Genomic DNA, 23,470 nt, shown 5'->3' with positions numbered 1-23,470 from the left:
ATTAACTTTTCTGGGTGAGAAGTCCCAACTGATTCGGTAATTACAACGGGGGGATGACAACAAATTATTCAACTTTGAGCCGACCACAGTAGCTCGAAATCTATTTGTCTCTGACTATTCATAACCAATGAGTACTCGGGGACCGTACATACGGTCTGATGCCGCGAGAACTCGGGGCCGAGTGCTGTCTCTGCTGTTCGGTGGCATTTTCGGCCTGTGGGTGGGTGCAAAGATAATACCATATCAATTGGTGCGTATGAGCGTTGTGCACCTTGAAGATTATTAAATATAGCTAATGAGCAATGTGAGAGGTACTAACTTTTCCCTCTTTAGATCACACGGAACCCGGATCCAGAGCCGAACGAGAATGGCCAGCGACCTTTCCTTCGTATGCATGTCGAGGACACCAAGCCACTAGAACTAAAGCCTCAATATAAAGAAGAATTACATCGTCGAGAAGTAGAGCGGATAATCGCAGAAATGAAGGAAAAACAGAGACTGGAGAGCGCTGAAGGGAACGAAAAGGGTACATTGCGTGGCGATGCTTCGAGACCAGCTGATGCTATTATTACTGGATTGTCATCAGCGACAGAGCTTACTAAGCCTACGGAGACCAATACTGAAGAATTCAAGAAGCAATCTATAATAGGCTGGATAAAGAGCAAGTTTAACCTTGGTGACTGAGTGGACTAATCGGGCCGATCTATGGAGAAGTGACATTAAGAATCGTCGGCTATTTAAACAGTCCAAATTTGTAGATAACTTATGAAACTTATGGCTTGTATACTATATAACATTTTATGAATTACATGTCACACATGATGCCGTAAGATTTTCTTTCGATTCTTAGGAAACTATTATGGCTGGCCGACTTAGAACGATGAGGTGCGGCTGAGTCTTCGGTTACCGAATTTTGCATCGAGTGCTGCTCCGGGGAAGCTATTTGGTCCTTCTCGTCGATTTCCACGAATCCACGCGAAACACAATGACTGACGCGAACACAGCGTTATTTCCCACGTCATTCATTTGCCCGGACATCTCGAGCCAGCTTGGGCAGGACTATATTCTCCGACCACTGCAACTGTCAGATTATAGAGCAGGCGTTTTAGAGGTTTTGAAGGATCTGACGACCATCGGTGATATCAGTGAAGAGCGCTTCACCGAGCAATTTGAATTTTTGCGCGCCCGACAGGGAGAGTACTTCATTATTGTTATTGAGAAGGCAGCGACTGGCAGAGTTGTTGGTGTTGGCACCCTGTTGGTTGAGCGGAAATTGTATAATCTGATTCGCTGAGAGTTACAGCATACTTACAATTCTAACGCATTATTTAGTATCCACGAATGCGGATTAGTGGGTCATATTGAGGACATTGCTGTAGCCAAGTCTGAGCAGGGAAAGAGACTGGGAATCAAGATAATTGGCGCACTTGATTTCATTGGACAGAGGGCCGGATGTTATAAGGTTAGTTTTGATCTAGGTATTCCGTCAATCGAGTAAGTCGCTGACATTGTCGTAGAATATTTTGGACTGTTCTCCTCACAATGAACAATTCTATGTGAAGTGTAAGTCTGTCTTGTCTTGCTGGGCTACGAAGCGTTATTGACAACTAATAGGTGGCTACAGCAACGCCGGATTTGAAATGGTAAGTTAGGCCGAAAACAACTTTTAATAGTCATATATATCTCTAACACATCCTACAGACGAAGAGATTCGATAAGTAACAGAGCTAAAGATAAGCGCGTGTTAGAATCTAACATCATATTCTTTGCACACCCCAGATTTGCTACAGATTCAATGTATTCACGATTATAAAGTGCTGTCAATGACAGATCGTATGGTGGCATTGATATGATCTTATTTGCCCACTCTGTGTTCCGTGTCCTTACATCAAATAGTCGTTAATATATTGTAAAACGCCATACTATTTTCGCCGCATTCCGTGATCTTTGCGAGCTACACGCAAGTTTTGTCATGGGTCATGTCGGCAGTCATACGAGACATTACACCAAGGCCGCGGTCGCGGTCACGCACGACGTGGCGACATACTACTGGAGTAGCGATTCTTGAAGATGACAAAGGTCAGGTTGTGAACGACTTCTTTTTTATCTTGAGAGGGTTGAGAGTTCTGCAAAGGTCTGATGTGATAGGCAGTAACATAAAAACCCGGGCTCAGTTTGCCGACAATTGTCCCACGAGAATTCGTACGATATACATTTGGTAGCTGTCCAGCGTATTTAGTAGATTGCAGTCAACAGTTATATACAATTGTTGACGGCACAATTCAACTCTATCTGTGTAGGTGAACGGCCCGCAAAATCGTTATATAAATAAACATGAGGGTTCCAATGACGGCACGAAATCTTTCCGCCTGCCGAGAATCATCGATGCTTCGTTATAATCCAAGCCCTGCTATCGAACTCCATCGTCACGCAGATGGACGGCACGATAGATTTCCGACAGCCGAGATGTGATTGCTTCAGTATTGGCCCTGCCCTGCTGACTCCTCCAACTTCACGGAGATAAACTCCCGATGGGCATTACAACCGCTAACCCTATGCTCCCAGGAGGGTTAAACCTACATCATGTCATTCTGTAACTTACGCCATAGGGAATATCATAAGGCAGCGTGCAACGGATACCGGCCTGCTGACGGACAAAAGATATAAATTCGACAGATAAAATGACCGACTGCTCCTCTACAACAATTGCATTAAGGATTGATCCTGGTTCATCGACGGTACTTGCCTTCTCGGTTTCGACTATACTCCGTCTGATATACATTCGTCAGTTATGTCTTTCCCACCTGCCCCAAAGCCGAAGAGCCTGCTGGGCTACTATAGGCAATTGAGTCCCTCAGCGTCTATCATGGTTTCTCCGTTGTGTATCGGTGCAATGAATTTCGGAACTGCCTGGTATGTATAAGGGCGTCATTCTTTTGGGCATCTGCACGTTCAAGCATGCTTTGCATTGTTCAGTTGCGTTTCGTACCTCTGTAGTGGCTAACGCCATTTCTTCACAGGAAGGACTTTATGGGCATCTGCGACAAGGATGCTGTCTTTGAGATCCTCGACTACTATCATGAGCATGGGGGAAATTTCATTGATACTGCTTCTGTCTACCAGGATGGTCAATCGGAGCAATGGCTCGGTGAGTGGATGGAGTCGCGTAACGTTCGCGATCAGATGGTCGTAGCGACCAAGTATACCTCGGTAAGGCAAAAAAAATTGACACGTATTATTACTTGCGCAATTTAGTAACTCGATCTCAGGGCTTACATTTAAATTTCCCGGAAGGCGATATACAGGTTAACTTCGCTGGCAACAGCAAGAAGGCACTGCACACCTCGCTCGAAACTAGTCTGAAGCGTTTGAGGACTGACCATGTCGATATCCTCTACGTACACTATTGGGATTACACCACTTCTATTCCCGAGCTAATGCGATCCCTCGATGACGTGGTCCGCGCTGGTAAGGTACTGTATCTCGGCATATCCGATACGCCTGCTTGGATAGTCTCCAAGGCAAATGAGTATGCGCGGCAACAGGGTTTGAGCCAGTTTGTAGTGTATCAGGGTAAGTGGAATGCATTGGAACGGGATTTTGAACGTGAGATTATCCCGATGACGCAGGCGGAGGGTATGGGGCTCGCACCGTGGTCCGCGATGGGTGGCGGAAAGTTCAAGACGGCGGAGCAATGGAAGCAGAATGAAGGGCGTAAATTTGGCCCTGCCTCGGAGAATGAGATCAAAATGTCGGGAATTTTGGAGAAGATTGGGGAGAAGAAGGATGTGCCGCTCACCAGTATTGCGCTGGCATATGTGCTCCACAAAGTGAGTGATGCTGCAGAATCTTATAATGATTGCATAGTGGCCCATATCACGGATCGTTGACATGACTAACCGGATACTTCGTAGGCACCCTACACCTTCCCAATCATCGGGGGTCGCAAGATCGAGCATCTGAAGAGCAACATCGACGCCCTTGGAGTTGAGCTCTCCCAGGAGGACATTGACGAGATCGAGGCCGCATTCCCATTCGACCTAGGTTTTCCTCATTCGTTCCTTTCTCGCACGCCCAACAAGCATGCAGGTCCCGGTACCGGGTTTGCGAGGAAGGTATCTGCCTGGATTGACCCAGTTGAACCTCCTAAGGTGAGATGGATTGCAATTGTTCTGCACAGGGTGTGACCAGAATGTGCTGACTCTCACGTATAGCCGATTTCTGCCAGCAAGCACAAGTGAAGAGTTAAGGTTGTGTCATGACTGGGTTGTCATTACAGTACCTTCGTGGCTAGACAGGAGGCTAATCGCAATTATTGTGTAGTAATGAAATACTCCGCTCAAACAATCGATTCTTTTGTCAATAAATAGAAAGCTCATCTTGAGCGCTGTTCATGATCTCGCATCTGAGCTCAGCAGCGGCAGCTTCCTGCAGATCTGTCGGGGAAGTCGTCAGCTTAAGTTCACGTCGTCATTGGCAACATCGGGTAAGGGATAATTTATTCGGGCCGGCCAAACCGCCCGTGATTAAAGATCTGAAGAACAGCCACAAAGCCCATCAGTGCCAAAATGCGATTTGGGTCTGCCGCCAAATCTTCGAGTCGTGCACCTAAATCACATTGACGTCGACCCGATCAAAGATGCCTCAGGGTACACAAGTAACGCGCGGGCACTATATAGTGCCCGCAGTTCCTCAAGTGGTAATAATACACTGACTATCACTCAGTTTGCGTACAGATTGTTTCATATCAAGCTCACCCATTATCCCATTCGAATTTTGCTAAGCGTGTTCTTCAAAGTATCCAAAATGAGGTTTACGGGAGGATACATCCGTCGAGAGGGAACCATCGCGACCATTTGAAGTTGGGTTGCATCCTTGGTGACTTCTTCCCGGATGTGTAGACTGTTGATGGTATTCGCGGGCTGCCAATCGAAATTAAAGCGGAATCGCGATTTTAGTTTTGTGTATCTGTCGAAGCGAAGGTTGCGTCGCAAACGTGCGAGGTGCTAAGGGGTATCGCTGACAGGAGAGTGGCTACTAATTTGTGGTCCGCCATTGTTGATGGCAGTTCTATTCCTCTCTGTCTGTGGTTCTCCTTATGACTAAAGTCACTACTACTGTATGACTAATAATATTTTCTTGTAGAACTGTAGCCTCTGAGCCTGAAGGAATGTAGACCTCAAAATTAATTTTAGCCTCCGACACCCGACTATAATATCCCAGCCAACTGAAAATGATTCGAGTTCACTAGAGAAAAAAATTCAAGTCAACTAGAGAGAATATGCCCTCTAGCTAGACGAAAATAATTCAGGATAACTTACGAAAATATTCACGTCAATAAAAGACATTCAGCAGCGAGGCGGAATATTTTCCTGGCCACTAAACCCTTATCTATATATATTCGCAGTACTTGTTCTGATTATGGGATTGCCCGTGAGAAATCGCTCGCCCGTATTCGGGATCGGCTTACGGATGAACACGGGCGTTGTCAGCGCGCGGGGCATTCCGATCTTTCTCGGAGCACGCGTGACGTCACGCCAAAAGCGCAACTCTGCGCTATATTAGTCCCGGTGGAGAATTCGCCGATGATTGATGACATATATAAATCAGAGACATCAGCCATATTGCGGGGCATGGTCCTCGTTTTTACAATGCTAGACAACAACCATGATGCTGCTACAAAAGTTATTCCCTAGGTCTGGCGAGAAGCCGTACTTGCTGGAAGTGAGGGCTTCGGGCTGGATGATCATGACAACAATTGCTGTTGCCGTATTCACCGACATATTCCTCTACGGGTAAGTTCATCCGCGATCACTGATATCGGACCAGGGCGTGTCTAATCGTGACAATAGTGTCATTGTTCCTATCGTCCCGAATGTGCTGGTTGATCGAATCGGAGTTCCTCAGGAGAGTGGTACGTATTTAATATCCGCTCTATATAGAGCCCGTGTCTAATCTCTGGACAGTTCAAAGGAACATTTCGATTGCTCTATTGGCATACGCAGCCGGTCTACTGGGTACGTTAGAGAGCAAAGTTTCGTCATTGCTATAAAATCGCCGAACTAACTCCGTGCCGCAGCTGCATCGCCGGTATTCGGCTACTTAGCGGATTTATATCAAAACAGGCGGTTGTTCATGATGGTCGGTCTCCTTGCTCTACTTGGTTCCACAGTCATCTTATGCCTGGCTCGCGTGCTGTGGTTATTCATCTTTGGTTGGCTAGTCCAGGGCATGTCGGCAGCGGTAGTGTGGACAGTCGGCCTCGCGCTCATAACCGACTCGTTTTCTGAAGAAAATATCGGCAAATTGATGGGCGTCGTTAGCTCCAGCATGAGTTTGGGTGTATTCTTGGGTCCGCTGCTAGGCGGTGTCGTTTATGACCGCGCAGGTTACTATGCCGTTTTCGGTATATTGTTCGGATTGGTAGGCTCGTTGATTGTCTTAGTTCGTATGCTCATGCTAACACATCGCAAGATCTGCGTCGACATTTTACTAAGAGTTTTCATGCTGGAACGAAAGGAATTAAAAGTGGAAGCATGATGAGAGTGAGGGTGAAAGAGATATAGGCCTTTTTCGCGACAATGCCGTTGCGATTAGTACCTTCAATAACCATTCTGAATCCTCTACTACCACGTCGGCAAGGAATGTCTCGGAAAGGAATCGTCGAGTGCCGCTGGCAAGAGCGGACGGATGATCAACGGGCTGTACATGGGCGTTGTAATCGCATGGATTCTTACCGCGCTCGAGTCCATCCTGCCACTACGTGTGGAAACAATATTTCATTGGAATACGCTCGGTTCAGGACTGATATTTTTGCCCATTGCACTAACCTCACTTCTTAGTCCACTTATCGGTATGTTGCGTCCACGACGTTTGTGCCGGACTTGCTTGCGCTAATCATTGTGTAAGGCCACTGGATTGACAAACATGGTCCTCGATGGCCGTTGGCGATTAGCCTAGTCTTGGCCTGCCCGTTCCTTGTTCTCTTACGGCTCCCCGAGAATGAAGCCATTGGCCAGATTGTCTTGCTGTTTGCCCTTCTGACCCTCGTCGGACTCGCTAGTTGCATGCTACTTCCCTCTTCCATGGCGGAAATCTCAACCTGCGTGGCGGCGGCAGAACAGAAGAAGCCGGGTATATTCGGCAAGGGTGGCGCATATGGGCAAGCCTTCGGCTTGTTCAACTTAGCGTACTCCGCCGGTAGTGTATTTGGACCGCTAGAAGCAGGATTTGTCTCTGAGGCCGATGGATGGGGTACTGCAACCTGGACTCTGGGACTAATTAGTTTCGTCTCCGCGATTCCTGCGATACTGTTTACTGGTGGGTTCCTGTTTAAGAAACGAGCGTCGATTGCCATTGACGCTGGTGAAGGGAGTGAACGTACTCAAGCTCCGTCGGAGGAAGCAGGGGTGACTGTCGTCGTGGCGCGATAAGATCGTGCCGGTTAATTTTAAGGGGCGTGGCTCCAAGTTGTAATTAGACTTTCGCAAGGATATACGATCCCTCTCTCACGAGCAAAGAGGTCAGAAATGTACGAGTTCCCAATCAGAAATCGGCATCTGAATGTGCGAGCTCAGGACGACATAACATCGTCGATGTCACGTTGGGCAGAATGACGAAACCGTGAAGCGTATTGCTACCCTTGCAGAAGAATAAGGAAATAGTTAGCGTCGGGATGAATTCCAAATCCAGACGGACTTCTCAGTAAGTATCGGAGAATCCGGACCATCGTGGCAGGTGACCTATCTCTAGGTCACGATGCCTATTTCTACAAAAGTTGAAAGCCAGATGAATTCCTCCGTCCGCTAGCATTTCTCAATCAATCCCGTGGCCGCTTGATCAATAACCTTGCAACAATTAATCGGACAGTTCACTCTTCTACTCATCGTCCATATCCACACTCATAGAGGAGTCATAGCCATTTTTCACAACTTACCGTCGGTGTGTTCTCCGAGTGAAAGCTCGATGAGATTCCGCAGCCAGCCCGTCCCGAGCGTAACTTGAAATCACCGGGGGCGCAGCTTGACAGTGCAGTAACCCCAGCGTAGTCTCCTAGACAACCGTAACGTCAGGATCTGGTCACCGTTCTCCGTACTTGACCTCGCGCGAAGATCTATTGCAAGTGTTGAGACCCACTAAGACCGAGATGGTCAAGTATGGCTGTGTCCAGCCTGCGAACAGTTTGACGACACTCCACGCCAACAGCTAAACCCTTGGTGGATGTATTACTTATGTGGGAGCTTGGTGCTTCCTGTCAGGTTTTGTGTGGACTGGTGTGCTAATATGGTGTGTGCTCAGACCCGAAGAGTCCGGGAGACATGACTAAACTGTGTCCTGATGCCCCATGCCTTGGTAATTTGGGTACACGGTAGCTATGACATTATGACATCGCGGCTATCCAGGAGGGAGTTCGTCAACCCTGAAGAGAAGACGTTAATCGACGCCTTGCAAATGATTTTGCATCTCTCCAAGGGGACGATCAATGTCCCTTTAAATTGCGGAAGCTGGAAGGCGGACATGGTCGCGCTCTAGCTTGGGCATTAATCGAACATGCTTATAATCCAGTCTCAGTTTCAAATGATCTTTGGAAGTATTAACGGAGGACTGTAGAAAAATAGGTGCGTTGTAGGAGTTCTTATCGCCTCAGGGTGCATCATTTCATAGGATTGCGATTGTAAAAGGAAGGCGTCACTCCCAAACATCCTCTCACTTGGAGGGACATTGCAGACCGATTTCAGCGATCCAAATTTCTCATTACTTTGCTGGAAACTTGGACACGTCAAATTTTCAATGATATGTGTATCCCCATGATGGTCTAAATATCTGTTTGGCATGAAGCTGAACATTTTTTGTGATATGCCAAAGACACAGTAGATGGCTAGCAAGTGGATAGAATGAGCGTATGGCATTCTGTAGGGCTTCGTCACAGTCCTTTACGATTGTATCTGGTGGGAGAAGGCTTAATCGATCATATACTGTTCGTAACTGTTGGAAGACCAACAAAAAAGAATCCTTCCGCCGTCGCTAAGAAAGGAACTGCCAACTGTAAAGTTCCATTGGTGGAATGCCGACAATATTAAACAACGGAAGCCGAAACCGGTTGGTCCTATACGTGCTATCCATAATAAGCACCGCGGAATGGCGGCGAAGCATCTCAATTGACGATTTGTGAATAGACATCAGTCGAGTAACCCGTAGATTCTCGTCGCGTTGGTTGAAGGAGATATAATCCGAGTCCTCGTCAAGCTGGAACAGTGAGGCTTGTATGGGAGACAGTCCGTTGAGCTCCTTTCGCTTGATTTCTGCCCCCCTGAAGCCAGTCTATGAAGCCGGAAAAAATAAGAAAGCAAAAAGGTACTTAATTTATCTCGACGATCGACTGGGCTCTACTGGCCCTTATATATTACGTATGGAGAGATATCGGACCATTCCGATATTCAGTTTATCCGCTTATTGCCCATATCCGTTTACACGCGCCGTTGTCTAATGGCCGTTTATCGCGTCTCTAATATCCACGTGTCCGTTTATCCGTATCTAATATCCATTTATCCGTGAATTCTTACTACTACGACATTGAGGCTATTGTCCGCAGGAAAGCAGCAAGGGTCTGTTAGCATACCAAAGACGCGACGTGAACCAAACGTTTACGCGACGATTTTGTTTGCATCACGTGATGGCGTTACCCGGGCAAAGCGGGTGTAGCTCTTTATCCTGAGCCCTTCCATACGTTAACGGATTGGAAATTTATAAAATTTTGCTAAGAAAACATTTTGGCGTTGACGCCATAAATAGCACAAGCTAAGCCAAGGAAGATGGTATAGATAACCGGAAGCTGAGATATAATGCCGTTTTTCTTCTCTGCAACATAGAGAGTTGAGTTTCCGGGAGCAGTTGCAAAATAAAGGAAGTTACGCATTGTTCTTCCAGAGAGCCGACATTGCGGGACTCCCGGCTGTGCAGCGACAATCACAGCAGTTTCTTCAAACCAAGGTGAAACTGCTTTTCCATCTGCCTTCGTTATCTGCATTTCCAGATACATCTGTTCGCGATATATGCCACCACAAGCTGTTGGGACGAAGATGGGACCGATCCGTCCCGTGTAGGCATCATGGTTGTAACCAAGAGATGCCAAATCTGTTGTGAAAATAGTCTGTAAGTCAGACCCAGTATCATTAGGGGTGGATACGATTTGCGATTAATCGTTATTCGTATTCGTAAAGTCCAATACGATTACTATACGAGTCCATGTAGAGCTTTACGATTAACTATACGAGCGCTGACGTGGGTTACTCGCAAAAAATCGTATAACTAGTCATGCACGTTACTTTTATTATCTGCTCTGAAATGCACACGTAGGACAAACAAATAAATAGAAATCAATAGCACAAAATTACCATTCAGCTGCTCTTGAAAAGTGATCTGCAAGTAAAGTATGCTTTCTCATGGTTCCTGACCCATGGAATGCCGTCTTAACCCAACTTTCGGAGTGGTCGCGTCGGAGGATCCATATTTTCAGTAATAAGTTGTCAAGCGAGCGGCAAATGATCGAGATGGTTTGTTCGTATTATGTTTGTAAGAGAGTCAGGGTAAATTTCCTCACGCCATACCTAAATAGGAATATGATTACTATACGATTACTATACGATTTTGCGGTAGACTATACGATTACTTTACGATTAGGTTCTCTGTTTTGCGATTAACTTTACGAATAGTATAAAATTTTGAAGATACCGTAATCGTATCCACCCCTAAGTATCATTCATAATGGACACATTAAGCACGATATTTGGCTGACCACCGTAGACAGCAGGGAGTCAGAAATTTTGCAAAAATCTGCTGAAGGATTAGAAATAGAAATTCCGGCCTAGACGTACACTAAATTTGTAGCACATGCATATTCCATACCCCATGTAGCCAGTAGGACGCTGACTGTGGCATTTGGACGGCTAGAGGCTATGGATTGTGACAGTCAGACCGCCGGTTCCTCAACCAGCTAATGAGATAGTACCTGCGGTGTCTGAGTTGCCTGAACAAGCTGAAAACCAACACGCTAAACGTCAGGTAAGTAAAGTTATCTATAACGACACAAAACGGAACTAAGACAGACCTCGGCCCATAAATCCGAACCTGGAGGGATTTCCTTGGGCTTACTGTCAAAAACTTTCCCGTCAAAAATATAGGTTATTTTCCCTGGCCGCAACTCCTTTAGTTGGCCAGTTTCATACAAGTGTATGAGGCACAAGATATTCTTGCGCTGATATTCTTGCGACTTATCCAAGAGCAGTGAGCGTAAATAGTGTACTCTCGCTTCGGGCGACAAAGGGCTCTGACCAGGCAGGGAGTGGATTGAATGTTGTCTGTGAAGTCGACATTGTGATGTTAGGCTGAAAACGGATCTAAAAGGGTGAGCAGTAGGCGACGCTGTAGGGACATGGGAGCTGCAAAGAATTTAAACGGCGGCGTAGACGGTTGAACCCCGGAGGATGGCTGTTTGTGACCGGATCACCTGACTCGTCAGGCTTCTGGATACAGGCTTCTTTTGGTGGAGCAGTAAGGAAGACATTCCTTAAGTATGCAGGTTGGGCAAGGAATGTCTTATATTCGACTGAAGCCTGCCTCCTCCTTTCCAAGACCAGAGGCACCTTCTTATAGACCGAACATTTGAGAGACCGGGTTGACTCGTCTCGTCTCGTTTGCGAGTTCCATTCAGAGAAGTGCTTTGCCTTGCTCAACTAACGAGGTTCTAGCGTTAACACGGTCACAAGGCAGTACGATACGCGCAGGACTATAGGAAAATTATTCAACTGCTACTGTACCAGTTGGCAATGGACTTGCTAATGAACTATCACTGAATGAGACCTGTTGCGCCATACGATGCAAAACGTAGAGAGATGGAAATAAGGAATTTATATTTGCTAGTGTCCGGCATACTTTATTTTGTACTGAGATCTCCACGTAAGGTACTTACGGACTATACACCCCAGATCTGCACTCAAGCGACTTCCATTCACGCTATATATAGATTCAAATGAATATGGAACTTCCATCATGCGCCTGAGCCACCCACAACATGGAGGATACAGATCGTAACTGAGAGGAGCTCCTTTAGTGCCGGTAGCATATCAGTACTTTATTGTATGCTAGGCATTTAGCGTAGGGCAAGACGACATGTACAATACGGAAGATATAAGTCCGCAGAATTGTGGCTGAACGCGTTCATGCATGGTTCGCATAAGCGTCAAAAAGATGCCATGCGCTCGTTTGTGTAGACCGTGTCTTAGCTACTGGTTCGGCAGCAGTCTCTAGCCAAAAATAACCACGAATAAATTATATAATTTATTCACTGCTTTAGTGCGGAGTTGGTAGTGTAATGCGGCTCGCATACGCCCTAATTCAATGATCGATCGCCCTAGCTCAGGGCAACGAGTCTCATACAACCAAAATCCGTGCGTGTACTGTCAGTATCCATGCAATATGTTGGCTTTCTGAATAAAATCGACTGTATGCATGACCTCTCTCATTAAAAGGGCTGTCAGAGACAAGTGAACGGTCGTTAGACCGATCGAAGGAGCCGCTGGAAATCATTTCAGCGTAAGCCGGAAAATCCATGGTTAGACCAAATCTATAGATACAGGAATCCAGGCCTGCACTAAGGCCAACCGATGCGCCACTCTGCAATTAGTTATCTGAGTGACTAATTGTACTTCTTGCCGTGCTTCTTGTGACGACGTTCATGCTCCATGCTGGGTTTGAACTACTCGAGGAAGAACTTGTCCGATCAAAGACAGGACAGAAGCGGGCGTAGAGCACCAAGGATCGACGGGGAGTAATTTTCACCAATATCTGATGGATCCTTAGGAGACGGTGAAAGACACTGCGAGACCCTCTTTAACTTAGGTCATCTTCCTTGTGTTGCCGTTAGCGCTCGTTTGCACAGCACGCGTTCATCGATGAAAGTGGATAATTTATGTTCAGTTGTATATTTAGGTCTGACCGTTGAGTAATCCGAGTTAGGTCTAGTTACATTACGTTAAGGCCATCATAAAGTGCTGCCATGTACTGCAGTTAAGCAGATATTCTCAAGGGTGAGTAGATCTCCATAGCCTTCGAAGTGAATCTCCCTGGCAAGCGGCCACACCGCACGCAGCTAAGTACGTTCATGAGCTTGATAGATGACCAACAGCGGCCTTTGCTTTTCCATTCTTGCTGTTTGTCACCACATGACTAAAACTTGACTAAACGCACTCCACGAGATCGCAAATGCACTACCACGGAGGAGAGGTTACATATCCGTCTCGCCGTCAGAATATCGTTTGATTTGGACTTTTGCTGACTTTAACTAATGGCAACCTTGCTGAGTGAAATATGCACACACACTCTATACTTCACATTCACTGTGGGCCCTATCGCAGCTGTATCCTCAATCTGACGAAGTCCGCTCTTGTTGCGCCTGTGGCGCATCTTCCAAAAATCGTGCAAATAACGAATGGGACACTCCATATATATGTGCTTTCAATCATGTAAGCAATATGACTTGAAAGCTAGTACCCGATGTGAAGCAGGCAACACACGCCGTCATTCACCCGCGGGGCCATAGAAGAAGCCAGTCATGTAAGCTAGCATGTGCTACATTAGACTCGAAGATCAACGTGCATTGCTCCACTGCAGGGCCAGCAATATTTGGATGTTAGATTGGGGCGCTACTGAAGAGACTGGGTCCCCTGAGACAAGCCAGCAGCTGGTATCATCTGAATGAATCCCTTTGGCTGACCATACGAAAACAGTCCAAATTCATCGACAATAATGTGTATTAGTGTCAATACACGATATGGGTCCAGCATCGATTGCTACAGCAGTGACATTTGTCGGAGGTGTTGAAGGTCATATGAACACTTCCGTCGCCGTCGTGCGCAGCTATTTTCACAGCGGACGTGTAGATTTAAACCTGTATCGTAAAAATCTAATGGATAGATTGTGGATTTTGACATTGACGTGATTCACGTTCCCATTGTTCTAGTCCGGTTTAGATCTGTGCAAGGCGGTTGGCATTGCTGCAGGCATGTCGAAAAGAAATCGATGAATTTGCTCGCATTAGGGAAAGACCAAGCAGTCTATAACGGTGGCTCCTCGAAGTGGCGATAGCTTGAAGCTGTAGTAATAGTGCACTCATAGGCGACCAAGCGAAAATCTACAACTCATGCGAAACTCCATCCTTAAGTTTTAGCGTTTCCAAGCCTGAACCTGAATCTCCGCAAATAAGATTCGATCATGCAGTAGCGTGGACTTAATTCCCCTCCCCACGTCCCATACTTTCTGTAATTCTTCCGATGTGGCCTGGGCTAAACTGGATTAGGGTTTCCGGGAATATCCCCCCCCACGTGTCCTTGTGAGCTCTTATCGTACGGTATACTGGATACCAACCCGCGAGATAGAGCACCGGCTTAGGACTCTGATGAGTACAGTTGCTTCTCCCTCTGTAGATAATACTTTAGATATTTGCTAATGACTCTTTTCAGTCAGAAGTCAAAGCCATGCCTTTGTCTGACAGGTCGTACGGTAATAGAACCGGTCCCATCATCTTTCTCTCGGTAGCGACAGTGGAGCTCCCTCCCGTTAATCTTTAGCTGTGTCTCAGAGTTTGATTACATCGTTTTGGTTGGAGCAAACGCCAATGAAACCAACAAATCTGGCAGCCATTAGCGCAACTACGCGACTTTGACCATATTCGCAGCGGACAGGGCATATCTCCGCCAGACCATTTTCGCTCGATACCTGTTATTGAATGCTGTGCCACGAGGAATGGTGCACCAGCGGCGGGCATAAAGCAGGCCGAATTATCTCCGGCTAGTGCCAGCCACTCTCTGCAACCGTGCGGTGAGCGTTGGCCCTAGCGTTTTAGCGTTATGACAAGGCCGAGGTTGAGCTTATGGCACTCATTACGCTCAACCAAGTTTGCCCATATGGCCTGGCTCGCCAGTATTTTGATCTATTGGGAGCCCTTGGAGCGCCTTTAAGTAAGGACGGTGCTCCTTGGATATCTCCCTTAGCTTATTGCGCTAGCGTGCTGAGAAGAAAGAGGACCTGCGGCGACACATCAACCACTGAAATTGCATCGTAGTAAGTATTTCGCGCGCAGACTAGCCTATTCCGCTTCCGCCACGTGTAGACCTGAACTTTCGGTACTGCCGCACGCACTGATGCACCAATTCCGCTACCAAAGCATGGACTTCTAGGTACCTTTTACCAGTTAGCTCGCGACTCACACTGCAGCCAAAAAGGCTACGGTGAACTTGACTAAACTATATGAGCCGCCCGGTCTCCGGTTGTCGCGTCTGCTCCATCGTACTATTTCAGTGGGTCTCGCAGATATTCCGCCATAAGTTTCGGCCTATTCGTCGTTCAGTATATTAGCAATCGCCTAGTTCGCTAGTTCTACTTAAGTCAACATTTATACACTGGAACTGTTTCGAATATGGACTATTGCGGGAAGTCCCAAAAGACAATCGATGCCCGTCGACTTATTACCCGATTCAAAGACGGAGAAAGGCTTTCAGCACATGACATGGACTTAATTGACAAATTCCGCGAAAAAGAGCGCCTCCGTCAAAAGAAGTTACGCGAATGTAAAAGGTTAACTGCCGGACCACCAAAAAAGCGCGGTCGCAGGCCCCGAACTTCGACGTCACGGTTGGCGAAGCCGAAACCAATAGACCACGGACCTACTGTTAATGAAGCAAAGCACAATTCCGTGACCCAGCACAGTCAGGAGGCGGTACATTATCAGTGCCCACACCAGATCGGTTTTTCTGTTAATTTCATGGAAAGTTCTTACGTGAATCTTACAGACTCCTGGCCATTAGGCCCTCGAGACGACTATCAGCAAGATTCAGATGCTCGCATACGTTGCTACAGTGAGCATCTTACTACATTATTTGATGGTACTTTGGCAGGGCCACCTATTGACATGTCTTTGCACGATTACACTACAATTGGACCTTCAATAGAGCATTGGCGAATGTCCTCCGAGAGTCCGACGTTGTCTTGCCTGTACCGCATGGCCGCCACAGGCGCGTGTTCTACACAATTACCACCGTTAAAATATTCTGCAGGCTCACCTAGTTATACGAGCATGTCGTCCCCGGATTCGACCGTCGTAACGCCGGTGAGCAAGGCTCCGCCAGTTGAGAATCATGTTGGGTTGTATCAGAACGGTCCCTTGTTAGTACCAAGCCTAGTTTTCGGTACAGATAGCAAGTGCGATTCCCGGGAACCGATGAGGCAGGGTGCCATTGACGTTGGACAGATGGCCGCTGATATTTTCACGGACCACTTGTATTATTGAGCGGCTTCCGTTTGGCAGCTTACGTCATGTTGGTCGAACGACCGAGTTCAAGCGTGTAAAGGAATATTCCGTGAACAAAACAGTGGTTGGTTAGTTATTGCCTGCGTAAATAGTGAAGTGCCACTGGATCGAAATTAGTTTCTAGTTCATATCATATTGGTCGGAAAGGTTTAGTTTACTCGTAATACTCTTGGATTACACTACGGGAAGTGTTGGGCGTTTAGTTCTAGTTTGTGCGGGGGCCGTGCCACTTATTTCCTAATATTATGGACCATTTCCTTTGCTTGGAACGGTCGTGTGGTCATGTACGATATTGAATGAATTGTGTCTCTACATCTTTTCTATTCCAGAATCCAATTGTCAGTCTTTTCGGTTGTGCTGTAATTGACAAGCCCAGCTGACACGGCAAGATATGTTTGTCAGTTACAAGTTCCAACTTGGCCATTCACTATGACCGTTTCTTGTCCGACGAGTCACTTGCCAGACTCAAAAGATGATCTCCAAACATGTAAGTCAAGCGAAGAGGCAATAACACAAAAAGCGTTTGAGGGAAAACCCACTTCAAGAAGATTTCTGAAAATGGGTTATGGCGGATTGATGAAAAACTGTGACCATAATTTAGCCCCATCACTAACCGAGTATCGCTCGATAAATTAGAAACTTACTCTGAATAGTACTCCTGGAGGATAAATATAACTGTTTTGTACCCAGTCATAAGTGTCGCGACAATCGCAATAAGGCTAGCTGTCCGCCGACTGTCCTTTGTAGCCACTCCATGCACGAGGTACAGATAAACAACATCGAACAGGACTTCGATCAAATTTCCTACCGCCTGCGCATTAATGAACCCCGTTGTGTGCTCTATCCCGTAAGAAAGATCAAACAGTATGTAATACTTGTACGGCTCCCAAAATTTTGACAAGCTGTTGCCTGGCAACGAGTATGGTCGACACAAACAAAATAGTGCATCCTGGAAATTGTAAGTAAATGATTGCTAACAGCACGACCGCATTATACTGGACGTAACGGAAATAGTCTTACCCAAGTGCAGACCGCCGCCGACAGTGCAATCCAGCAGGAAATCCAGGCCTTCTGTGTAGGATCGGTCATTGTGCCTTAATTCCTAAATCAGACAAACGAATCGATTGGCTATTTCTGATACGCCACCGATCCTACAAGTGAGCCGATGCGTCAAAAGCCGATGAACTTGACCAAATCTGGGAGTTGCGAGTCCGCAACGGCACCCCACAATCCACTCCGAATAATCGACCTAGCCAATCAGGCTTGTTGCAGGGCAAAAGTCCATCCGCTCACGTGACAAGATGGGAGCATGTTGTACAGTGCTCGAGTACAGACCCAGCTTAGGTCACGGCTCCTGGAGTTTCAAAAAGCAAACCCTAGTTCCAGCACCTAGTAGGATTTGGCTTCCCTTACAGCCAACCTAATTGATTCAACTGACGTAGACACCATCGATCTGTTCGTTTTAACGTGCTAGTGCAGGTTGATGCAGTCTCGCTAGAGATATTTGGCTACCGCGGACTTGGAGATTCATCACCATAGCTGTGCGCAACCCAGCAGAATCTCTCCACCCTGGCCCCTGGCCCGTGCAGACTGGTATCCTGACCTGATTCTGGTCGGCCGTATCTTCTATGTTTGGTGTCGTCTTGCCGCTAGCTTGGAACACTGCAGTACCTGCTGTCCAAGACTGACATCACATGGCTAAGTGTCTACGATTAGAGACGGCGGGGGTGAAGACGGTCCAATAAAATCCGAAGAACGACATAATAATGACATGCTGTGGGTTTGCTACAAGTTGTCTTGTCTAGACTTACGAACGTGCCTAGACAGGACGGAGTTTGAATATATTAGCAGTCTCTTTCTAACTTTAGATACACTTTTGTCAGTCATCTGGTTTTAAGATCGATTAGAATAAGGAACGATTCGATTAGAAAGGTCCGAATATACATTAATTTTCTATAATCCAATGATCGTCCGTAGTGGTCTTGCCCTTGGAGTGTCCTACGTTGCAAGCCTAGATCGCGAATAATCAGACACTTGTCTCCATCAGGCGTCAGTGGCACGTCGGCCTCGGTTTTGTCGCCTAACTGCTCCAAGTGCACCCATTGACCGACAGCTCGGTGGCGTGATTACTCCGTCCAGACGGAGTTATCACAATTAGACCGCACGCTGCAGTACCCAGTTGCGTCTGTGGCCAGCGTCTTCGCACCATCAACTGGATGCGAGAATTCGAAGACCTGATGTGCCCTGAATCAAACCTTTAAATCTAATTAGCTGTAAGTCTTCGGTTGTAAACCTTAGAACCGTAAAAGTGCGGAAACAAGCATCTGTGCTTAAACTTACCATTCATGTCGCCAACCTTCCGGCCGACGATGAAATCTTGAACTGAAAACTCAATTTTTGAGGCTGGTTGGATTAAAGTTTGATGTCACCAATTGGCGCTCTTGGCATTGCGGCTGATGCGATTCGGGCACCGGCCGGCCGAGGCTTGTGAAATATGTACTCCGTTAACTTTTTACCTCGGCTCACAGTGTTGGCGCGCTATTGAATGAGATGGCTCGCATCTCATATCTCATAGCATACATAACAAATTATCGACAATCAAACCAGTCGTACGCGGGCGCGAATATGCGTAAGGATCAATCCCTTCAAGTTGATGAACCTGATGTTCACCGATTAGCTCAGTGATTATCCACTGGTCCTCTACCTGTTTCTTGAACGCACACTCCAAGGACACTGAGAGAACGCTCCACGCCTCTTGGATACTCGTTGTACCGTTTTCTCCACGTATCCCTACAACCGCGGGAAGGTTAGTGAGTTGTGTACCTTACCGCTGCATTTTGCATGTGTCTCCTTGTTTTTTACCCAACTAATTTTCACTGCCAAATTATTGGATATAGCATATTGGTGCACATAACTTCTGGCTTTCCAATCATTTGTAAACCGCTGGCCGATGGCTAACACGTTGACACAATATTCTTCAACTCTGAGTTGTTCCATAATAATATTTCTTTTGGTGGTAGATGCACCGGTAATTGTTACCGCAAAGGGCTTAGTTCTTGTAGCGTAAATAACGAGTTGGAGCGCGTATATCCCCAAAGGAGTATGACTGGGTACGGTCCGCCAAAAATGGAAGGGACCGTATACTTACGCTAGTCCCAAAGAGGAATAACGGTAGGGTCCACAAAGTTTCTCCTTTAATTTGCTGCAAAATGCACATCCCTAGGACTCACAAAATCGTCTGACTTTCAACCGTCATGTGCTCGCGACGAGAGAGAAAAATCAACTGCTATGCAGCTATGATACCTGTCGAAATTCGAAAACTGGTGTCACGAGATATGAGGGTTAAGCGAGAGTGGCAAGGGTTGGGGAGCTGTTGGCTAGTTGACGTTTCTTAATTTCGGCACCTGCTCCTCGACTGCAGCTTGTAGCTTAGTTATTAGCTTCTTGCACCCTGGCAATAGCTGCAACAATTTGTTATGGATCACAAAACATTATTGGATGCTCTCAGGACTATTTTGAATATTTGCATGTCTTTGCCTGATAGTGAGCGCTTTCTCATTCGTGTCGCGAATCACCAATATGATGCTAGGCGGTTTGTCTCATCGCCTCTGAATGACGGTCTCTGCCCCAGTTCAATTGCAGATGATTTGTGGCAAGATGTTATTCGCAGTGGAGTCCCCATACTATAGAACTTGTGGTGTGCCGTCGCTTGTCAATGTCACGCGCTCGTCAGGACACATTGCTCTGAGTGTTACATGGCACAGTGCAGCTGCGATTCTCTCAATCAGACGATCTGATGACGATAGTAATGGACTGGTCGACCAAGATCTTTGAGGATTTGGTCTTTCCTATTAGACGTGACATGACCATGCCGGTTATTGCAAGCTCTTTATCATCAACTCACAGCTCATCGTCATCCAGAAACTCAGCTGTTATTATTAAGCATCGGGTGAATTTGCTGCTTTTTTGTTGGCCATGCATGCTCAACTGACAGTCAGGATGACTAGATACTTGACAGGGACGGAATAATGTCCCCGCTTGGGAAAGCAATTGACGAATCTGCACCAGACGAGATATGGGAGACTGACCACGAAAATATTGATCTTCTTGAACCTGCCCATATCATGCCAGTCATGGCGTATAAATGTTCGACAAAACAAACGTTGTTGTATGTATTTGCTGATACTGATGTGAAGACTAAGCTCAAGTGGAAGGCCATGGATGACTCCAGTAACTTATTTTGCACAGATTACACAACTCACAGATGAATTTCATATTGCGGTTGAATGCTTGAATGAAAATGGTATGCAGTACAAGCTATGCAAGTTGGTCCCCAACCGCCTTTGCGGCAGGACCTGGCGATGTCAGGATGGGGAAGACGTGGTTTTTGGCAAAGGGCCTCGGGGTCGTACCATCGATTTGCCTGATGGAGAGCTGTTTAATATTCATCTAGCCATTGGCAGGGTTCTTCATCAAAGTGCGGTGGTTAGATAATCAACAAATACTGAAAGATGAAGATGACTATAAATGGGATCGCGACTGATGAGGCTACGGCTGCACGCATCACAGCATTTGCTATTAAAATGGCGCTGAAAAGAGAGCGGTCTGTTGATGGGAACGAGTCAGTCTAGGGCTGGACACGATACGATATCGCCAACTGGGCGATAATGCCGCAGGAATAAGTACCAAGTTTAGTTTAACGCTATTAAAAAGCAGGGTTAGTTTTTAAGGAGCAGGATTTATTATCCCCATGGTCGTGGATCTATTGGAGCTCGAATGTTGCGTCCAGCCTGATTGTTATTTGGCACAGGTGAAACTGCCTTGGGTTTGGCAAGAACTTCGAGATCAAACCCTAACTGGTATCGAAAGAGCGTCTCCGGGAAACAAAATCCCGTTCGGCAAAAATTCTGAAACTTTCAACACAGATAGACATTTAAATTGATTCCATCTTTACAAGCGTTCTCTATGGTCGGCTTGTTAAGACTTTTCTGGCCGGATACGATATGCGATATGCGATATCGCATCGTATCCAGCCCTACACTCGAGTTGAGTGAGGAGTGAATCAGTGCAAGTTAATGATATTAAACGTTACTGTGATAAACGCAGTCATAGTCACACATCTTTGGATGCTGTGTAAATGAAGGGAAGCGAAACTTATTGGCTTGAAAGCACTATACGAGTTGTCCTCTGAAGCTAGAATCTCTCTTTGCAGTTGTATAAACCTTAAACCTCTTAGCGTAAGCGCAATTTCTCGCGGAGGTAAAGCTCCAACCTAAATTGCGCAACTGATCCCATGCGATCAATTATGAGGTCTAGAAATGCAGCACTGTCAAACGGAATATCATTATCCTCGATATTGGCAGCTTGCCACGCATCATGCGGATAGAAATCGCTTATTCTAAGGCTAAGCGTGCCAGGGAGATCTTCAGGGGCGAGTGCGAATCCATCTTGAATCAGGTCCTAAAACCAGCCTGTATGTGAGCAGACTTAATCTATACAGAATCAATCAGATGATGTTACTTACAAATTTATGGCGCGAATCTTGTCGCCAGACTTCAATGAAAGCTTTGTTCAACTCACCAATCCACGTGTGACCCCTGTACTCATGTGGACCGTAGTAGCCTCGTGCGATGTTCGCTTCGACGGTTTCAGCAAGGCTCTGTGCCATGGCTTCCTTCTCTGCATCTACTCCCGCTATATCCGTATATCGCGTATCAGGGTTTCGGAACCGTGGCGATTCTTCAAAGCACACCAATATGACCACGTTGACTCGCTTGCCATTGATCCACATATCCTTGTCCTCAAGAAGCTTGTCATAGGTCTCACTTGTCCCAACTTCAATGGCAATCATCAGTTTATCAGTTCCGACCCTAGTCTTATAGATGAATCCTCCGTCTGGCTCTTTCCTGCTCCTGGTGTACTCACCACCGATAGACTGAGTGGTAGATCCACACTCGCTAATATTATCCACTGTATGCGGACTGTGCGTGGAGAGATAGTCCTCAACGTAATTAATGATTTTGCGTTCGATCCAGCGCGCTGCTCGTTCATGGATATTACTGGGGCAAGTCACAACAGTAGCTGTCTGAGTGAGGCTATTGTATCCCAAAGAGGGGTACCTGTAATATCGAATATTGTTAGTTATTTTCTGACAACAGTGGTAACCGAACGTACCTCTGATCCTCGGAAATGCCTTCCACCGATTTTAGTTCAGAGAATGCCTGATCCAGTTGCAGAAACGTTTCATACGGCAGTTGAACATCCAATCGCTGCTCTGGCGTATTTTCTTTCAGAAGCGTGAATGCCTTGTTGTAATTAGAAAGAACCTCCGAGTCTGTAGCTGTCATCGGTTTTGTTATCTCAGCCAACGCAGGGGCTTCCGTCTCGTTGTCCAATTTAACTCGTTTGCTCTGCTCTTCTGCTTGGTCGCTGACCGAATGACTACCGGGGACCGTGTTGTCATCAATTGACTCGTCGACCGCCTTTCTCTTGACTGTTGCCCCCGTGGCATTTCCAACGGGCTTTGTCTCATTCCTTTTGCTGGATTCGGCGTGATCCTTGACAGACGGAGTCGCGATCGGCGCCACGCTTCGTGAGGCTCGGCTGCCGCTAGCTGATTGGGGATCGTAATCTCCGTAAACGGCGTCCATGACGTAGTTATGTTAATATGGAAATGCGTGATGATTGGAGGGCCGAAAATACATCTGGGCGAGGTAAAAGTGCGAGAATAGTTTGGACGCGGAGTAGCTCTGTTTATCTGTTGGACATTTGGATTTTGACCGACAGAGCGTCTCACGGACGATGTCAAAGAGCCAACAATTGTTCCACGGCGTGAGGTATGTGCCCCCATTGTCACTGAAACTTCTACGCAAACTTGTGTGAATTTTTTGCTTGATTCTCCAATTACTGATTTTGATTTACTTTTATGGACGGGTTAACTAGGGAAGCATATAGCATTGACAACAAGTAAGGGTCTTATACCTTGAATGAAACGCCCTGGCTTATCTTGGATGAGTTTGCAAGTGCCTAATTTGCCTAAAATAATATGTGACCGATAACTGTATGCTTATAATATTGAATAATGTTGGTTATTTTCTGACAACAGTG

General features: G+C 46.5%; 10 protein-coding genes across 10 annotated transcripts; 5 read left to right on the top strand and 5 right to left on the bottom strand.

Moving 5' to 3' along the window:
• Nucleotides 1-21: 21 nt before the first annotated feature.
• POJ06DRAFT_302590 (uncharacterized protein) lies at nt 22-815 on the top strand. The gene is made up of 2 exons (XM_056190769.1): nt 22-250; nt 334-815. The coding sequence occupies exons 1-2, from the start codon at nt 128-130 to the stop codon at nt 682-684; spliced, it is 474 nt and encodes a 157-aa protein (XP_056042140.1). The 5' UTR covers nt 22-127; the 3' UTR covers nt 685-815.
• Nucleotides 816-923: 108 nt separating this feature from the next.
• On the top strand, nt 924-1,851 carry POJ06DRAFT_139409 (acyl-CoA N-acyltransferase). Its single transcript, XM_056184502.1, has 5 exons — nt 924-1,275; nt 1,333-1,462; nt 1,518-1,563; nt 1,615-1,643; nt 1,702-1,851. The coding sequence occupies exons 1-5, from the start codon at nt 986-988 to the stop codon at nt 1,720-1,722; spliced, it is 516 nt and encodes a 171-aa protein (XP_056042139.1). The 5' UTR covers nt 924-985; the 3' UTR covers nt 1,723-1,851.
• Nucleotides 1,852-2,791: 940 nt separating this feature from the next.
• POJ06DRAFT_269773 (NADP-dependent oxidoreductase domain-containing protein) lies at nt 2,792-4,241 on the top strand (the record flags this gene model as incomplete). Its single annotated transcript, XM_056189393.1, has 5 exons — nt 2,792-2,913; nt 3,021-3,210; nt 3,270-3,830; nt 3,915-4,151; nt 4,215-4,241. The coding sequence occupies 5 exons, from the start codon at nt 2,792-2,794 to the stop codon at nt 4,239-4,241; spliced, it is 1,137 nt and encodes a 378-aa protein (XP_056042138.1).
• A 1,426-nt stretch (nt 4,242-5,667) lies between these two features.
• Nucleotides 5,668-7,433, top strand: POJ06DRAFT_269772 (major facilitator superfamily domain-containing protein; the record flags this gene model as incomplete). The annotated part of the gene is made up of 7 exons (XM_056189392.1): nt 5,668-5,795; nt 5,853-5,914; nt 5,967-6,017; nt 6,080-6,423; nt 6,475-6,528; nt 6,643-6,853; nt 6,910-7,433. The coding sequence occupies 7 exons, from the start codon at nt 5,668-5,670 to the stop codon at nt 7,431-7,433; spliced, it is 1,374 nt and encodes a 457-aa protein (XP_056042137.1).
• A 2,157-nt stretch (nt 7,434-9,590) lies between these two features.
• POJ06DRAFT_257707 (uncharacterized protein) lies at nt 9,591-10,254 on the bottom strand. Its single transcript, XM_056188186.1, has one exon. The coding sequence runs from the start codon at nt 10,037-10,039 to the stop codon at nt 9,758-9,760; it is 282 nt and encodes a 93-aa protein (XP_056042136.1). The 5' UTR covers nt 10,040-10,254; the 3' UTR covers nt 9,591-9,757.
• Nucleotides 10,255-11,071: 817 nt separating this feature from the next.
• On the bottom strand, nt 11,072-11,395 carry POJ06DRAFT_257706 (uncharacterized protein; the record flags this gene model as incomplete). The annotated part of the gene is made up of 1 exon (XM_056188185.1): nt 11,072-11,395. A coding segment is annotated over one exon (324 nt), but the record flags the coding sequence as incomplete, so codon positions are not given.
• Nucleotides 11,396-14,991: 3,596 nt separating this feature from the next.
• POJ06DRAFT_257705 (uncharacterized protein) lies at nt 14,992-16,592 on the top strand. The gene has a single exon (XM_056188184.1). It carries the CDS (start codon nt 15,473-15,475, stop codon nt 16,340-16,342), a length of 870 nt encoding a protein of 289 aa, XP_056042134.1. The 5' UTR covers nt 14,992-15,472; the 3' UTR covers nt 16,343-16,592.
• A 198-nt stretch (nt 16,593-16,790) lies between these two features.
• On the bottom strand, nt 16,791-17,452 carry POJ06DRAFT_239560 (uncharacterized protein; the record flags this gene model as incomplete). The annotated part of the gene is made up of 3 exons (XM_056186046.1): nt 16,791-16,947; nt 17,008-17,312; nt 17,384-17,452. The coding sequence occupies 3 exons, from the start codon at nt 17,450-17,452 to the stop codon at nt 16,791-16,793; spliced, it is 531 nt and encodes a 176-aa protein (XP_056042133.1).
• Nucleotides 17,453-20,311: 2,859 nt separating this feature from the next.
• POJ06DRAFT_257702 (uncharacterized protein) lies at nt 20,312-20,625 on the bottom strand. Its single transcript, XM_056188183.1, has one exon. The coding sequence runs from the start codon at nt 20,580-20,582 to the stop codon at nt 20,367-20,369; it is 216 nt and encodes a 71-aa protein (XP_056042132.1). The 5' UTR covers nt 20,583-20,625; the 3' UTR covers nt 20,312-20,366.
• Nucleotides 20,626-21,595: 970 nt separating this feature from the next.
• POJ06DRAFT_282636 (uncharacterized protein) lies at nt 21,596-23,013 on the bottom strand (the record flags this gene model as incomplete). The annotated part of the gene is made up of 3 exons (XM_056190047.1): nt 21,596-21,823; nt 21,888-22,482; nt 22,538-23,013. 3 exons carry the CDS (start codon nt 23,011-23,013, stop codon nt 21,596-21,598), a joined length of 1,299 nt encoding a protein of 432 aa, XP_056042131.1.
• Between the last annotated feature and the right edge of the window lie 457 nt (nt 23,014-23,470).

Source organism: Lipomyces tetrasporus (assembly GCF_029532465.1).
Source record: "Lipomyces tetrasporus strain NRRL Y-64009 chromosome Unknown POJ06scaffold_8, whole genome shotgun sequence".
Lineage (NCBI taxonomy): Eukaryota > Fungi > Ascomycota > Lipomycetes > Lipomycetales > Lipomycetaceae > Lipomyces > Lipomyces tetrasporus.
The sequence above is the reverse complement of the archived record's forward strand: the minus strand, read 5'-3'. Positions and strand labels throughout refer to the sequence as shown.

Bases quoted from the DNA above. Each gene is read 5' to 3' on its own strand.
- POJ06DRAFT_302590 (XM_056190769.1), top strand. From the start codon at position 128: ATGAGTACTCGGGGACCGTACATACGGTCTGATGCCGCGAGAACTCGG. The intron at 251-333 runs GTGCGTATGAGC...TTCCCTCTTTAG, and splicing joins AGATAATACCATATCAATTG to ATCACACGGAACCCGGATCC.
- POJ06DRAFT_139409 (XM_056184502.1), top strand. From the start codon at position 986: ATGACTGACGCGAACACAGCGTTATTTCCCACGTCATTCATTTGCCCG. The intron at 1,276-1,332 runs GTATAATCTGAT...CGCATTATTTAG, and splicing joins CTGTTGGTTGAGCGGAAATT to TATCCACGAATGCGGATTAG. The intron at 1,644-1,701 runs GTAAGTTAGGCC...CACATCCTACAG, and splicing joins GCAACGCCGGATTTGAAATG to ACGAAGAGATTCGATAAGTA.
- POJ06DRAFT_257707 (XM_056188186.1), bottom strand. From the start codon at position 10,039: ATGTATCTGGAAATGCAGATAACGAAGGCAGATGGAAAAGCAGTTTCA.
- POJ06DRAFT_257705 (XM_056188184.1), top strand. From the start codon at position 15,473: ATGGACTATTGCGGGAAGTCCCAAAAGACAATCGATGCCCGTCGACTT.
- POJ06DRAFT_257702 (XM_056188183.1), bottom strand. From the start codon at position 20,582: ATGGCCTTCCACTTGAGCTTAGTCTTCACATCAGTATCAGCAAATACA.